The sequence below is a fragment of the Athene cunicularia genome (assembly GCF_003259725.1).
Source record: "Athene cunicularia isolate RWA chromosome 9 unlocalized genomic scaffold, athCun1 chr9_part1, whole genome shotgun sequence".
NCBI classification, from domain to species: Eukaryota; Metazoa; Chordata; class Aves; order Strigiformes; family Strigidae; genus Athene; species Athene cunicularia.
The window spans coordinates 4,317,573-4,331,714 of NW_020799110.1; the positions used below are offsets into that span (position 1 = coordinate 4,317,573).

At 38.2% G+C, this 14,142-nt stretch overlaps 1 protein-coding gene across 1 annotated transcript in view; it reads right to left on the bottom strand.

Annotated features, from left to right (window-relative positions):
• Window positions 1-3,095: 3,095 nt before the first annotated feature.
• The window catches only part of LOC113483367, an 18,635-nt gene continuing 7,588 nt past the window's right edge, over window positions 3,096-14,142 (bottom strand). Inside the window, exons 3-4 of the mRNA XM_026854878.1 lie at window positions 9,378-9,506; window positions 3,096-3,213 (exon numbers count right to left, since the gene is read on the bottom strand). Of these exons, the coding sequence (XP_026710679.1) occupies window positions 9,478-9,506 (29 nt within the window). The 3' untranslated portion in view covers window positions 3,096-3,213; window positions 9,378-9,477. The remainder of the gene's footprint in view (window positions 3,214-9,377; window positions 9,507-14,142) is intronic.

A 14,142-nucleotide genomic window follows, 5' to 3' on the forward strand; every position in this document is an offset into this window, starting at 1 on the left:
GCAAATCTGTCATCTAACAACTTCATTATTCTGTTCTGAGGCATCTCAGAAATATTTTTTTTTTCCTCCTTTTTTAAATTCTTTTTATTCTCTTCCCCACAAATTAGGTTAATGGCATATGGAATACTTCTATTCCCCATTCATTACTTGCTTACCAGTGAGGATCCTGGCAGTTTTCGCACCATTTCTGCACCACAAAGCAGATCTAGATGGGTGGTTAATCCAGGGAGGAGCTGTCTCAGCAGCAGGAGCAAACCCAGCTAGTCAGCGAGATCCTTAACCATGTCATCGTTCCACCATACCCTAGGGAGATTCACTTCGGATGGTGCCTTTGCCTTAAGTAGCATTTACCCACAGATAAAGTGTGAGATTTGGATTTAACTGGTTATGTTATTTTGGCCAGCCACCCCCTCTGTCCCTTTTTCTTACCAGTCCTACAGTTAATATATTAATATAAATATTTAAATATTTGCACACTATTTAAAAAATAATAAATAGAAGTATTAATTGTTAAGATTAGTGCTGGATTAATGCTAAAATTAATCTAAAATTATTGCTAGATTTAATCAGTATATGTAACAAAAATAACTCCTGAAGTTTACTTCATGCAAACATTTCACTAAAAAAATAGAGAGAAAAAAAAAAAAAAAAGAAAAGTTCATGCCATTAAAAAAAATGTTCAGTTTGGCAATAAAGCTTTCTCCCCTCTTTCTGAGCGAGTACCCGGTTCATATTTCCTTCTTTGAACTACAAACCAATGATCAGTTTTATGAAATGATAGAAAAATCTTTGCTGTGCAATCTAACATCCTCAGAAAGTCTTCACTTCCCATTATTTAAGGGGAAGTCCCTTGATTGCATAATTTAAGAGGTAACTTCTGGTTCAGTGAAAGCAATCCAAATACTGGGGCTTTGGTTTGGGAAAAGAAAGTAAACTTTATAGGGGCATATTTGATCATAGACATAAATTCTGCGCTAGGTTACATAAAAATACCTTTTTTTTCCCCCTATAGCTTGTCAGTTGCGGAAAAGGTTATTTGTGCCTTGAAACATTTTAAGTTCTGGTATGAGCTTCAAGGTTATAATAGGTAAATAGATTAATTGAAAGCAAATCCTAACCTTAAAGTAAAAAAAAACCTGACAGTCTTGGAATAAATTTTTCATTCTGCCTCTAGAGTTTAAGTGTGGACAGCACAGGTGAAAGTTTTGCCGTAGCTTTTTTTTTTTCTTCCCTGTGTGGATTCCTCTTTTTTCTATTTTGGAACTGACAATTTCACCAGAAACTAATGAATGTTTGCCGGTTTGTTGCTTGAAAGCCAAGGAAAATATTTCAGCTCCGTAGCGGCATCAGCTGAGGGAGCCCAGCAGAGCCTGCGAGCTGCTTGTTGCATTTTAGGGGTTGCCTGAATCTGGAACTTGAAGCTGAACAAGAGGACGTGAAACCATGAGACAACGCAAGAGTGTGAATGAGGAAGTTGGCTCATACCTGCAGAAGAGAAAGGCCGTGGTGCAGCGAGGGGCTCTCAGTGGAGACTAAGTCGAACGTCTAGGCATTTTGGTTTTGTCGTCTTTTAATACACACCAGGCTTGGGACTTCACTCGGCAGCTTTTCAGCTAGCTGGGGCAGCGTCTCACACCTCGTGGGACAGACCTCACCGAAATCCTCCAGCTTCAGTCCAGAGGATTAGACTTTAAGCAAAGCTACGCAGGGCAAAAGTGAACACCCACCTGCTACGACCTGCCTGTCTCTCTGTTGCTCCTAGGTTAACTCCAAGCCTACTAAACAATCAGCTTTCAGAGTTATTTACTAAGAACAGCTTCAGAAATGAACGCCTTGTGCTTAGGTCTTAGAAACCACTCCAAGCAGTGTAGATGGAATTATTTGTTGACCATTTTTTCCAAAGATAAGAAGTGACTAGGAAGGGAAAGGACACCAAGACATGACCACCTCCTTTTAACTTGCACTCCTATTCTTTGACATAGGTGAAAAGTCTCGCTGGGAGTATTTAGTTTGTTGTATTTCCTCTTCCCAAATTTTGGATACTGACATGTTTCAAGGCTCTGTATATATTACAGTCATAATCTCAGGAGGACGGGGAATAAAATATTCATCCAGTTACAGAGACTCAAAGACAAGTGGGAAGTCATTCATTTGTATTTGTGGAAAGCATTACTCACATCTGAAGTTGCTTTTTTGCTCCTTCCCCCTGACTTCTTTACAAAATACATGACAAGCCATCGATGTGTCATAGCTTGGATAATGCTGCCCAAATGATTTCCCAGTGAAACAAAAATCAGGCATTATCACCTATGATAATTATTCTTTCCGATCACAGGTCTAAACAGCAAAGAGTGAAAAATGAGGGTTGAGAGAGAACTTCCAAAAGATAACAGTTTAAAAATATTATTTCTAAAATTTAATTTTATTGGTAGAGTGAAATACCTTTACAAAAAGTTTATATATATATATATATATATTAACTTTAACTTTGCCAATAAACTTCTATGATTATGAAACGATTGTTTTGTCTCAGACCATTTACAAGTAGCTTCCCCCGACTCCTCCCTTACAGCGGTGATTATTTCCAAGTGCATTTTGGAACACGAATGGAGTATTAGGTTTTCAGAGCAGTCTGAATTGAGGGATATCTAATTCAACAATCTGGAGATTTAGTCTCATCATGAAGGCCTCCTAATTGTACTCTCTTCAGATAGACCAGAATTAATTCTTGTCATTCTTTCCCTGAAATGTATCTGGACTGATACACTGATAATAAATTTCTTATCTGAGAGAGAGATAGCTAAGGAAAAAGCCTGGAAAAATAAAGGGAAATGTTGAAGGTGATTATCATAATAAGAATATTAATTAGCTCCATTTCACACACCAATTGTTGTCACATGACTCAGCAAGCAACTCTCCAAGTGCTTTTATAAGATTCTTCTGTTTCTCTTGCTGTCAGGCAAACCCTTGTTAAGGAAAATAAAAGTTGATTTCAGCAGTTGGAAAAACAATGGGTGCATAGTTGGGAAAGACTTCTATCATCTATTTCTTTACTCCTTCAAACACTTCCTATACAAGGTCACATGAATACTTGGCAATTAATGTCATCAAAGCACAAACCTTATTTCTTCTGTTCAGTAGTCGGGGGATGCAGTACAGAACCGGGCAACAGTTGTGCGTGGTCAGTACCAGAAATCTGCATTTCAACCTCATCTGGGGACGGGTATACAAAAAAGAAAAGCAGAGGAATAACATCTCTCCTTTTGCCTTTCCTGAGCGGTTCTTTCAAGCCCTCTTTTCTTCTGAACTCTGCCTTCTCTGGACACCCTCAGAACAACTCATTTATCATCCTGTTACACCTAGAAAAAACACCACCATATCAAGACGCACCTGAGGCTGATGCTTTAGAGAGAAAATATTTTTCTTTCTTCTCTCATGTCCTCTGTAAACAAGGGCTTTGCGGGTAGCATTGGGATTATTTTTTTAAAACAAATCCAAACTTCAGATTAGGTTTCTCTGAGCCACGCTCTCAGCACTTCTCTTCCTCAGGTCCATACCACCCATTCAGAGCATGTTGTAAATTATTTATGTCAGAGGGGTGTCCCTTTGTGTTTTCTTCCCACACATCTCATCTCCCTGAGTCTCTCACATAAGTCCCTGGTTTGGGGCAGGAATTCTCTAGTTTAAGATCAGGCTAGAAATTCAACAGGCTGACATTCACTCCCCCTCTGAGGCAAGGCAGGAGGTGCAGGAGTTTGAACACAAACCTGCCATGCCTATGGGACACCTCCCAGCACAGCGGGGTTCGGTGCTTCCTGCTGCTTGCATTTAGCTTCTTCTCAGAAAACAGGTTACACCTGGTCTAATTTAGGTTACACATTCCAGTAAATTTTCATGGGATGTATCAAGTGCTGGCTAAACTCTAAGTTATACCCATTTGCAACTCTGCCCACTCGTTACTCAGCCAGATAACACAGCTTATTTTATTTTAAAAACTTCTCATAAGGTCAAGCTCATTATTATTAAGAACTGATTTGTAAGGTTTTGGTTTTCATTTCCCTGAAAATTAGCGGTATGGTGAAGTAAAGCAGAAGGATGAACTGAGCCATACAGACTGCAAATAACTGTTTACAGGAAAAGAAAACGAGTTTGAAGCAGGCTTTGTGATAGATATGAAACCACACAAAATAGAATCTTTGAAAAAGTGAAAGTCTGCTTTCATTCCTTAGTAAATTTTCAGAGCCATAAGAAGAATCTGTGCTTTCCCTTGTAGCCCTGTGTCTCAGTATAAAAGTTTCTTTCCTTTAGCCCTCTATGATAACCCCTGAGAGCAGAGGATGCTCCGAGCGCCCCACCCGCGCGGTGCTCCAGCCCCCAGCAGCTCTCCCATGCACCATTTTCTTACCCTCATCCTCTAGTTTACTTCAGGGCATCAGCTTGATCAGCACCACAAAATCTCTCGGCCAGAGTCCCACAGCCCCCTTTTGTAGCCCCCCAGTGATGCACACACCTGGTCCCACAGCTGATCCCAGAGAGGATGTACCAGTGCCAGGGATCTGTTCCTGTTTACAGTCTCAGCTTTCCTTGCATCTGCGGCAAAACTCCTCTCTGCCACATTTCCAAACAACAGCAACTTTTACGTTTGACCGAAATTTTTAAAATTTATGTATAAGCATGCATCTCGTTGTTCATTTACAAATAAAATATATTTGCTTGTTATTTTCATGGCTGAGAATGGATATAGAGTTAAAATTAATGGCATAGATTTTTCTAGGCTTTCCCATAACTCTCTTCCCAGCAGTAGCATTTGCATAGAAAAGCAACTACAATTTAAATACGACGTGAATCAAAAGTAAAAGTCCTTGATTCTTAATACCGTTATTCTCCTATTTATTCAATTTCTGTATTACAGCAGCACCTGCAAGCTGCATTGCTAGGCAGTATGGAAACACAAACAGAATTTAGCAAAGAGGTCTGTAAATCCATAAGGACACGTGTTTCATTTCTATGAAGGGGTGTAAGAACCACACATCCACCCACAAACACACATTGTAGATGCTGGAGGATGTTACATTACCACTGGTGTATTAAACAATGGCACAAAGAGCCCGTTGTCTCTGGGAATGTTTGTGTGTTGTATTTAGATGTACGGTGCGTTCTCACAGGACTTGGCCCGTGCATCAAGACAACCCAAAGCCATGCAGCTATGCTAGTGTTATGCCTAAACTAATTATTATAATAGTTGGACTTGTCATCGTGCTAATGGAGTCACAGAGTATTTGCTCAGTTCAGTGTTGGCACAGCCCAGAACATGATCTTCCCCTTCTCACGAGAGGAAGTTAAGATACAGGATTTCTATGATTTTTTAAGAACAAGTTTTATAAAAGGAATTAGGATGCTGTGTTGCTGTGTTTGGTTTTTTTTTTTTTTGTTTGTTGTTTTTTTTTTAATTTGTTTTTGCATACTTTTTAAAATAATGTTTGAAAAATATTTTCCATGCTTCACCTGCACGAGGTACTTATTTCATAGTCATCCTTAGATTCTTTACACTTAAATTTATTGTGACAGTGGATTAATATTTGCTTACCATCATTTGTAATCAGCTATGGCACTCCCCATCGTGGTCAAAAATCCAGTGCTGAGTTCTTAGCAACAGGAGAGTGGATCTGTAGGAGAATTGTTGCTGCGTACGGTCACAAGATGTTACTCTAACGAGCAGCACAGACAGGTTTCCTCTCGCATTTCAACAATTCCTCACGTCAGCTGGAATTATGTGTCCCACAAACTACCCTATTTAAACAGCCTATTTATAACTGCATGAGAATGTCTGAGTGCTCAAATCTGTAACATAAATTCACTGTTTTGTTTTGTTTGTTCTGTTTTTGATTAAGAAGATGATATCTCTTCAATATAATTGGTGTCATCCATCAAATATTTTTACCAGTTTATACGGTTTTCAGACACTACTCATGGTAACGTTCCTTATCATTTCTCATAAGATTTCCCAATTAAGATGATAAAAACTTTTCCATTTTTATTTTCTATGGGCTCTTTTGTTTCCAGACTTGATTTTTACCCTCCCTTTTTCTATATTAGTTCATGGTTTTGGTGTTTGGGTTTTTTTGTGTGTGTCAGCAAATCCATAATTCCTTTGGACTAGGTTCCTTCAGGCTACCTGTTTCCTTGGGGTTTAGCCACGACTTTTTTTTGCTTTACCCTACAGTTCCCACATTTATATAGATCTTGTGATCTGTCTGTGGTCACCATGCTGTGACAAATATAAAAGCATGAGAAGACTCTGTATTTCTAAAGTTAAAATGCATCTTTCTTAAAAAGAATAAAAGATGTAAATGTCACTATCAGTATAGTCACGAGCATCTATACTATCCTACTTGAGCTTTCTCTCATCATCCTCTTCTCTCTCTGCCTTTTATTCATATTGCCATTAAGTGTATATAAAGAATGGATTAAATTTCTCAGTGAAATTTAAAGACTATTGTTAAAGGCTGTATGAGTATGAACCCAATGCCATCAGAAAAGTTTCAGTAATTGTGTGAGGGAAAAGGTGCCAGGCCAATGTAATCAACACGTTGTGGGGCAGATGAAACCAACATTTCTTTGCAATCCACCCAAGCCCACCAGGTTGTGATGCCTTTGCATCCCTATGTTACACTGTCAACAACCTAAGCCTGGTCTCCAAGGTAATTCGAAATAAAGCTCAGTTTGAATTAGATTGCTATGGGCACCTCTTCCAAGGAGGTATCGCCAGTCATTGCCATGGATGACATTTTCATATTCTCATCCCTCAATGTCCATTTGTAACGCTGGCTTCGCTCTCTGCGAGACACTGGCTTCCCCAAACCCTGAAACAGATGAGCACAAACTGCTACAGAATCAGTTGGAAGCCTCCACCACAGAAAGACATAGGCATGTTGATGTAGTTTCAGAGTGAAATAATGTCTGAGATCCTAATGGTGGCCAATGTATTTAAACCTCTGACAGTCATCTGCAGATAATAGGAAAGTCATGCCATTTCATTTCGGTAATGTATTAAGTAGCAAAAAGAACACTGGGCTTCATCTTTTTATGAAGCAATTTTACTTTCCCGCTTCTGCTGCTGGAAGTTGAACTGAAGGATGGTTCTCTGGTAATTTGTAATAGCTTAGGAGATATGGCTGCCACTTCGCCTCAGCTGGGAAGGGCCGCGGATGAATCAGCAGCAGCTTCCCCAGATGAAAATAGCTGTATGTCTTTTAAATTTTTAATGGAGATTAACACTTTGTCATTGCAGTGCATCACTCAGTGTAACACGTTGAATAATGCTCTGTGTGGAATAAGGCGGCATAATGGTGTGATGCAGGGAAAAGATACAGTGACAAATCTCTGACATAACGCCTGTCCTTGTTTGAACTGGTATTTGCCTTTCCAAAATAAAGACAGACACATTCCCATGACGGAGGACATGGGATGGCTTTCCATTTATTTGTTAGTAGATGTATAAATCCAAAGGAGAAAGTTAATTAGACTCCCTGCACGCACGGCAGTGGAGTACACTCTGATTGCTAATTATTTTAATATAGGCAAACAGCTATTGACAGTACAAGTAATTTTCCTCCATCTACAGTTAAGAGGCTGCCAGGTATCAGTATAACAGCTCAGAGCAAACCTGAGGCAATCTAAATTATGGGTTTTAATCAATATGCAAATTGTTATTGTAAAATACATCAATGATATTTTACTCCAGCTGGCCCATCGTTCCTCAGACACTGCAGGTGTTGGTTCAGGTCTGGATGTTAGTCACTATTCTTCATCCTGGTGGCCCGTGTTTCTGAGGTGATATTACACTTCCTTACCTACATTTTCTCTACTTATAGTATCCCTTACTCTGCATAAGTAATCAGGCCAACATAGCTGAATCTAGCAAGATGCAAAAATCCTCCAACTTCTGTAGCTGGAGAATCCCAACTCAGGTTAATCCCAGCCCACAGCTCCTCCTGCTCGCTCCCCCTGCTCGAGCATCCTTGTCTGTGGGCATCAGTAGGGGCAGGGAGTGCTCACCTGGGTGTTTTGTAAGACTGATGGTCAAAAGCGCCTCATCATATTGGTTTTCGTTTGGTGTTGTCTCCCAGAGGTAGGCTGCTAGTCCTACAGCTCTGGGCTTTCGAAGTCTTTTTCCTCATCTACCCCAGCAACTATCTCACCTTCCACTGACCTTTTATTTTCAATCTACTTGTTACCTTAACAGTAATAAAAAAAAATAGTAAAACCCTCAAATTAACATTGTGTAATTTCCTATACTACAGTCTTTGAGGCATGATTTAATTTAAAAGTTTCCAGTTGTCAGTGTTTTGTAATTAATATTTTAGATGTAGCAAGACGTCTTGTCTCATTTGTTCTTGCAATTGTGTCAAAAAACTGTACAATATCTTCAATTTTAGTAATCATGTTTCTTTTGCAGTTTAATTACTGTTTTGTACACTTTCCCTTTGGTGAAATTAGATATAATGCTGATTTTTTTTTTAATTATTTAATTTTTTTTTGTGGATGACAAGCAAGGTTCTTTTCTATTTTATTTAGGTTTAAATGTTCCTTGGGAGTGCCTGCCATTTTTTATACTCTCAGGTATATTCCACAGTGGAAAACACAGAGGTCCTCCAATATTGCTCCTTCCAGCTGGCATCAAAACCATATTTCTCTAAACCGTGACTAAAAATTATATGCTTTGGATCAACTTTAAATTAAGAAAGGCCCAAAAAATATGGTTTGCATGCAGTAATTAGCATTTTCCCTCCTGCTAGAGACCTACAGCAACTGGCACAAAGTATTTGGTCGTATTTTTCAGATCCAGAGATGCCCAAACAGCTTGGTAAAGTTAGGGATAAATACAAAACCACTTCAGGAGAGGGTAAGAGGCAGAGAAATAAGCAAAGAATTAGTTGGAAAAGAAATACAGGCTAAGAAGCCCAGAGGACAGCGGAAGATCCTCTCCATCAGCTGGAAAGGTCCTGCTTTGTGCGGATGGCGGTTCTGGGGCAGCGACTGCTGATGCTCGTGATGTCATCAGGGATGCATCTGGGTGAATTAACCTCTTGGCATCAGCCACTGGCCTCGAGCACAGCAAAGTGGCTGGTCAAAGAAACCATGTGAGATACCACCTAGGCTGCAGCTGGCCCTGGAGAGAGTGGGGGGAGATTCATGGCAGGACCACAAGACTTGGCAGGCTTCTGAATTCCCCAATTAACCGCCGAGCTACTTTTAATAAATTTGCTAAACTGATACATTTATCACCCCAAATGTGTCTGTCTCAGCCCATTACACATTATTTGTGCAGGGTTCTATTTGGGTCCCCTCTCGCCCGCAGCACCGTGGGCACTCACCCGCCACCGTTAACCACTGCTGAAGGTGGTGGCGACTCCCCCAGGGTTTGGTTAAGGTCACTGTGTCTTCATTTCCATTTGACCTGGCTGCTGGCTGTGTTCATGGGTACACAGCACATCTTCTGGGCTCTGTAGTGAAAAATGATTTGAAACCATCAAAAGAAAAAAAAAAATCTGCTTAAAATAAATTTTCAATAATATTCATGTGTTCTTGTCAACCCCTGGTCTTCTGCAGTCTTGGAACTGCAGCTAAATCCATTGCAGATGTAGAGAGAGGTTGGTTCTTCTTTACCTCGGAAATACCCAGAACGCTTTGGGCAGAACAAAAAAAAATAAGTAAGAATAAAATTGTGAAAAGTTGCCATTCTTTCGCTTAGTTCAGAGAGGCCCTTGGATGGTTATTTTTATGCATTCATTGCTCATTGACCAGGATAATCAAATAGAATATTCCATTTGCTTCCTGCTGTTTAAGTGCCTAATTCAAAGCTAATTGAAGTCAATGGGCAGATATTCATAGACTTTAATGGACCAGCCATAATCTTATATCTACCTTTGTTGTGTAAGTTATTTTATTTATCCTAATTATTTTCGTCCTCACATGCATGCATGCATGCATATTTATTTATTTTACATGCATAATCATCATCTGTAAGTAGAAGTATTTTAAAGTAGTTATTAAAAGGTATTTTACAACAGATATTTACATAGACCTGTGAATGTGATAACAGCATATATGTTTTAACTTAGTATTACTTTGATATCCAGTAAAACAGTTATCACTATAAAAACATAATTAAATTACAAGGGTTTTTTTTTGTTACTTTAGCCACATGGGCAGAACTTAAGCTATTAATGTGATTATACTAACAACTTATACATAGTTACGCCCTAATGGCATAACTTTTGAGCTACTGTGAATAGAATATACCCTGAACAAGAGCAGAAGTACATTAGAACCTTTAACCACTGTAAAATCCCTATAAAATATCTTAATAGCGTTTCTGAGGGAAAACAAAACAAAACAAAACAAACCACAACCAAAAAAAAAAAAAAAAGCCACAAAACCACAACAAACCAAACCACAGGTCAAAACCTATATAATTGGTTTTCTATGTATTAAAGTGTTTTCATTTAAAAACTGTTCTTCCTCCCAGTTGTATGAACTTATTTCCATCTCTTGATTCCAGGCCAACCAGCCTGCTCATTTTTCAGCTTTTAATGAATCTTATCAAACTGAGATAGGAATTGAAATCAGTATGTTCTGTGAGGGTTGATTACTCTGAAGTAGGAGGAATTCTGGAAGCATGATGTCGAACAGGATAACCAGTGAGATGCACTAATAATTCATATTCCCTTCTCTTTTCTCTGCCATCAACGCGTCTGAGCGTTTTTAAAGTCCTTATTTTGCCTCAAATTCTAGTGTTACTTCTTGTGAAGGTCTGAGTCTTGTAGTAAAAAAATTATAATCTGCCTTTCTACTTTCCTCAGAGGTTTCTTTCCCTGTGCTCACACTTTGAGGAACATCTTTCTGTGCAATAAAGTGACTCTTACCAAATGCGCTGTGGTTTTGTTTCTGAGAATTTGATATTGCATGCCTGACATCAAGCAACCTTGTGACAAGTTGTAATAGTTGGGACAAAACACTACGATGGTGAATTCTATTTTGTCATTGACTTTTGTCAAGGTAAAGAGAGGCCAGTCCCGAGTGTTTGGAAAAAATCTTAATTTTTGTTGCCATATAATTAGTTCAGAATCCAAGCATATAATTACAATTCCATATTCACGGTATTTGGGTACTTAATTATCCATTAAGCAAGTTACATTTAATGTTTTGATATAATTTAATCTCACTATATGTCAATATTTAGCTCCTAATTAATAGCAAATTTACTTCCCTTCCATACATTGGTGTGCCAATTACGAGCTTAAACACCCTTCCCCAGTTCAACATTTGCAGCAGAAATTAAATACACTCCGCTGAACTTGTCTGTGATGAAACTCCCATCAAAGACAATGGATTTACTTCAAGAGTACGTTTGATCCGATGCATAATGTTTACATAATCTGAAGGTATTTTATGGATTATATTTTCCTTCTGGGATTGTTATTGCCCAACAGGTATTGTACGTACCCAGGAAAGAGAGCAAGCGCATTAGAGGTACCTTAGTCATACCCTCTAGTTTGCTATACATGGATTATTTCCAGTTCATCTACCTTGACGGTTTATTTTGGCAATAAATTTACAATTAAAGCAAATCCATCAAGTACTATAAAACCTGAAATTGTGCCTGACACACTATTTTTTCCTACAGAAATGATTAATTAAGAGGTTTAGCCAGTCATTTTTCATCAATCATTTAAGGAAGAATTTTGACAGACGTACATTCAATTAAACTGTCTTCTGTCTCACTTCACCTTTCTCCATTTAGCCCTTATTCTGTGCAGAATAACTCCATTATCTAGAGCCTGTAAAGAATTTATAAATATTCCATCCCATCTTCTTTTTTCCTGCATCAAGATAATAGAGCTTTACTCTTTTAGACCATTTCTTTTGGCTTTTCAGTTTTAATCAAATTCCTCTGTTGTGTGGTTGGGGTTTTTTTCCCTATCTGTAGTTATATATACATATATATATATATATATATATAAATACACATGCAATAATATTATAAGTATATATTTTAAGGCAGTAGATTTAGAAAAAAAAAAAAACAAACATAAGATTTTTATAGAGAATCATGTATTATTATACATTATTATACACACTTATATATTATTCTTATATTACAATATTATATTATTGTGTTGCATTTTCTAGGAGTTTGAAGTTTGTTCAGGAAAAAAAAAATCATACTTATATCGGCTGTTTCCCATTATCACACCGTCATGCTGCTATTGGGCTATGATAAGCTATAATCTAAATTGATTAAATGTGGTAAGAAAGAGCTAAGAAAAGAGTTGATATATCCACTAGAGGATGTTAAAGACAGTTTTCTCCCTCTGGACTCCCCAGCTCTAGTAGCTGCTGCTGCCCACAACACATTTATCACAAGAAGACTTTCACAATCTGGTGTATATGTATGTGGGTTTGTGGATGGCTGAGTCTTAGCCCTTCTGCTTTGCTCAGGATATATATCTTACAGAAGAACTTGCATTTCATTGCACTACGAGTACAGCTTTAATGGCTAGTCTGCACCCTCGCTCCTCTTCTTTCTCCACACACTTTATCAAACGCTCTGTGAGTCAGGGAACACAAAGGGGAAAAAAAAAAAAAAATAAAATCACACCCACCCACGCAGCAAAATTATGGATCAGATCACGACAGAGATCACGACTGCTCTGCAACGGAGCTGGCACTTCAGAAACTGCGACTCTTTTGTTCCCCAGTGTTTCTGTTTCTGAAATGTTTCAGCAATTTTACTGAGTTTTTCCACACATGAGGAAAGTAATAACAGTAGAACCAAAGTAATTCACAGTGAAGAAGGAAAATAAATGCATGTGATCTTCAGCAAGGGAAAAGAAATGATGTAGACAACAGCAGCAATGCCTTTTAAAAGGCAACATTTATTTCATAGTATATGATAAACACAAACTGTATTATCAGGGTAGAATTCAGCTTGACACAGGTTGAAGAGAATTCAGCTGAATCCCAAGCGGAAGGTAAGACCAAATTATTTTTGGCATATAATTTTAAAATGTTAGTACTGTAAATAAAACGTAATGGAATTAAGAACTATTTGTTAGGACTGAAGGAAGTTTGACCATAGGAGGAGATGCAAAGGAAGATGTACATTTCAAACACAAACACACTAATATAAATATTACAGAATCATCTAGGTTGGAAAACACCTTGAAGATCATCTAGTCCAACCATTAACCTCACACTGACTGCTATTGTCACAGCAGAACTTTACTTCTGCTTTTCTAAATTAGCAATGGAAATGTTAGTGCGAGGACGGAGTTAATTCTCATCAAACTCAGAGCCAGCGCTGGTTGTGATGAGACAAAAATGGGTATGGAAGAGTAGCCCACCTTAGTTCACAGAGTAATTCCTGTTAATTTATGTCATGTTTAAAATGTTCTGTGTAAGCAGAAGGTACCACCATCCTTTGTGGCCACAGATTAAGTCTGTCCAGCTCAAGTGCACCGCTCCTTGCGTGTCTGCAGTTGCCGGCAGATTTCTTTATTTGCCCTGATGGCTCCTCAGCACTTGGTCAACTTTTCCTTATTTCTAATAGAAAGCAATCTTTATTTTGCCTAACAGATGTCTGGTTGCGCTCTAGTTAAGAGGAAACTATTTTCTTCTGAGAAAAAAAAAAATAAAAATTCACAAAATCCCATATTTGCTTAATAAACTTTTCTCCATGCTGTCTTTCAGCCAATCCCTTAGGAGACACGCAGAAGAAGCGTTCAATAGAAACCTATCACCACAAATTAACACACCTCAAATGCTAAATATCAAGAATCAGGCATGCAGTTAATTTCTGACAGTTAATACACAAAGGAAAACAATTTGTGAAAGTTCAGTCTAATCATGAATACATTCAAGGAAATTATAATCTGCTCATGATGATTCCATGTTGAGAAACAGCCTCTGAACTCACCGAGTGAATTATTCATTGTGGATTGTTTGCAAGTCCTCATATATTTTTTTCTCATATTTTTTTTCCTGGAATGTCAGTGAAAGAAATGCAATTGCATTTCCTTGCAAATGCAAATGTAAATGCAAACACAATTGCAAAAAAAAAAAAAAAAAAAAAAAAAA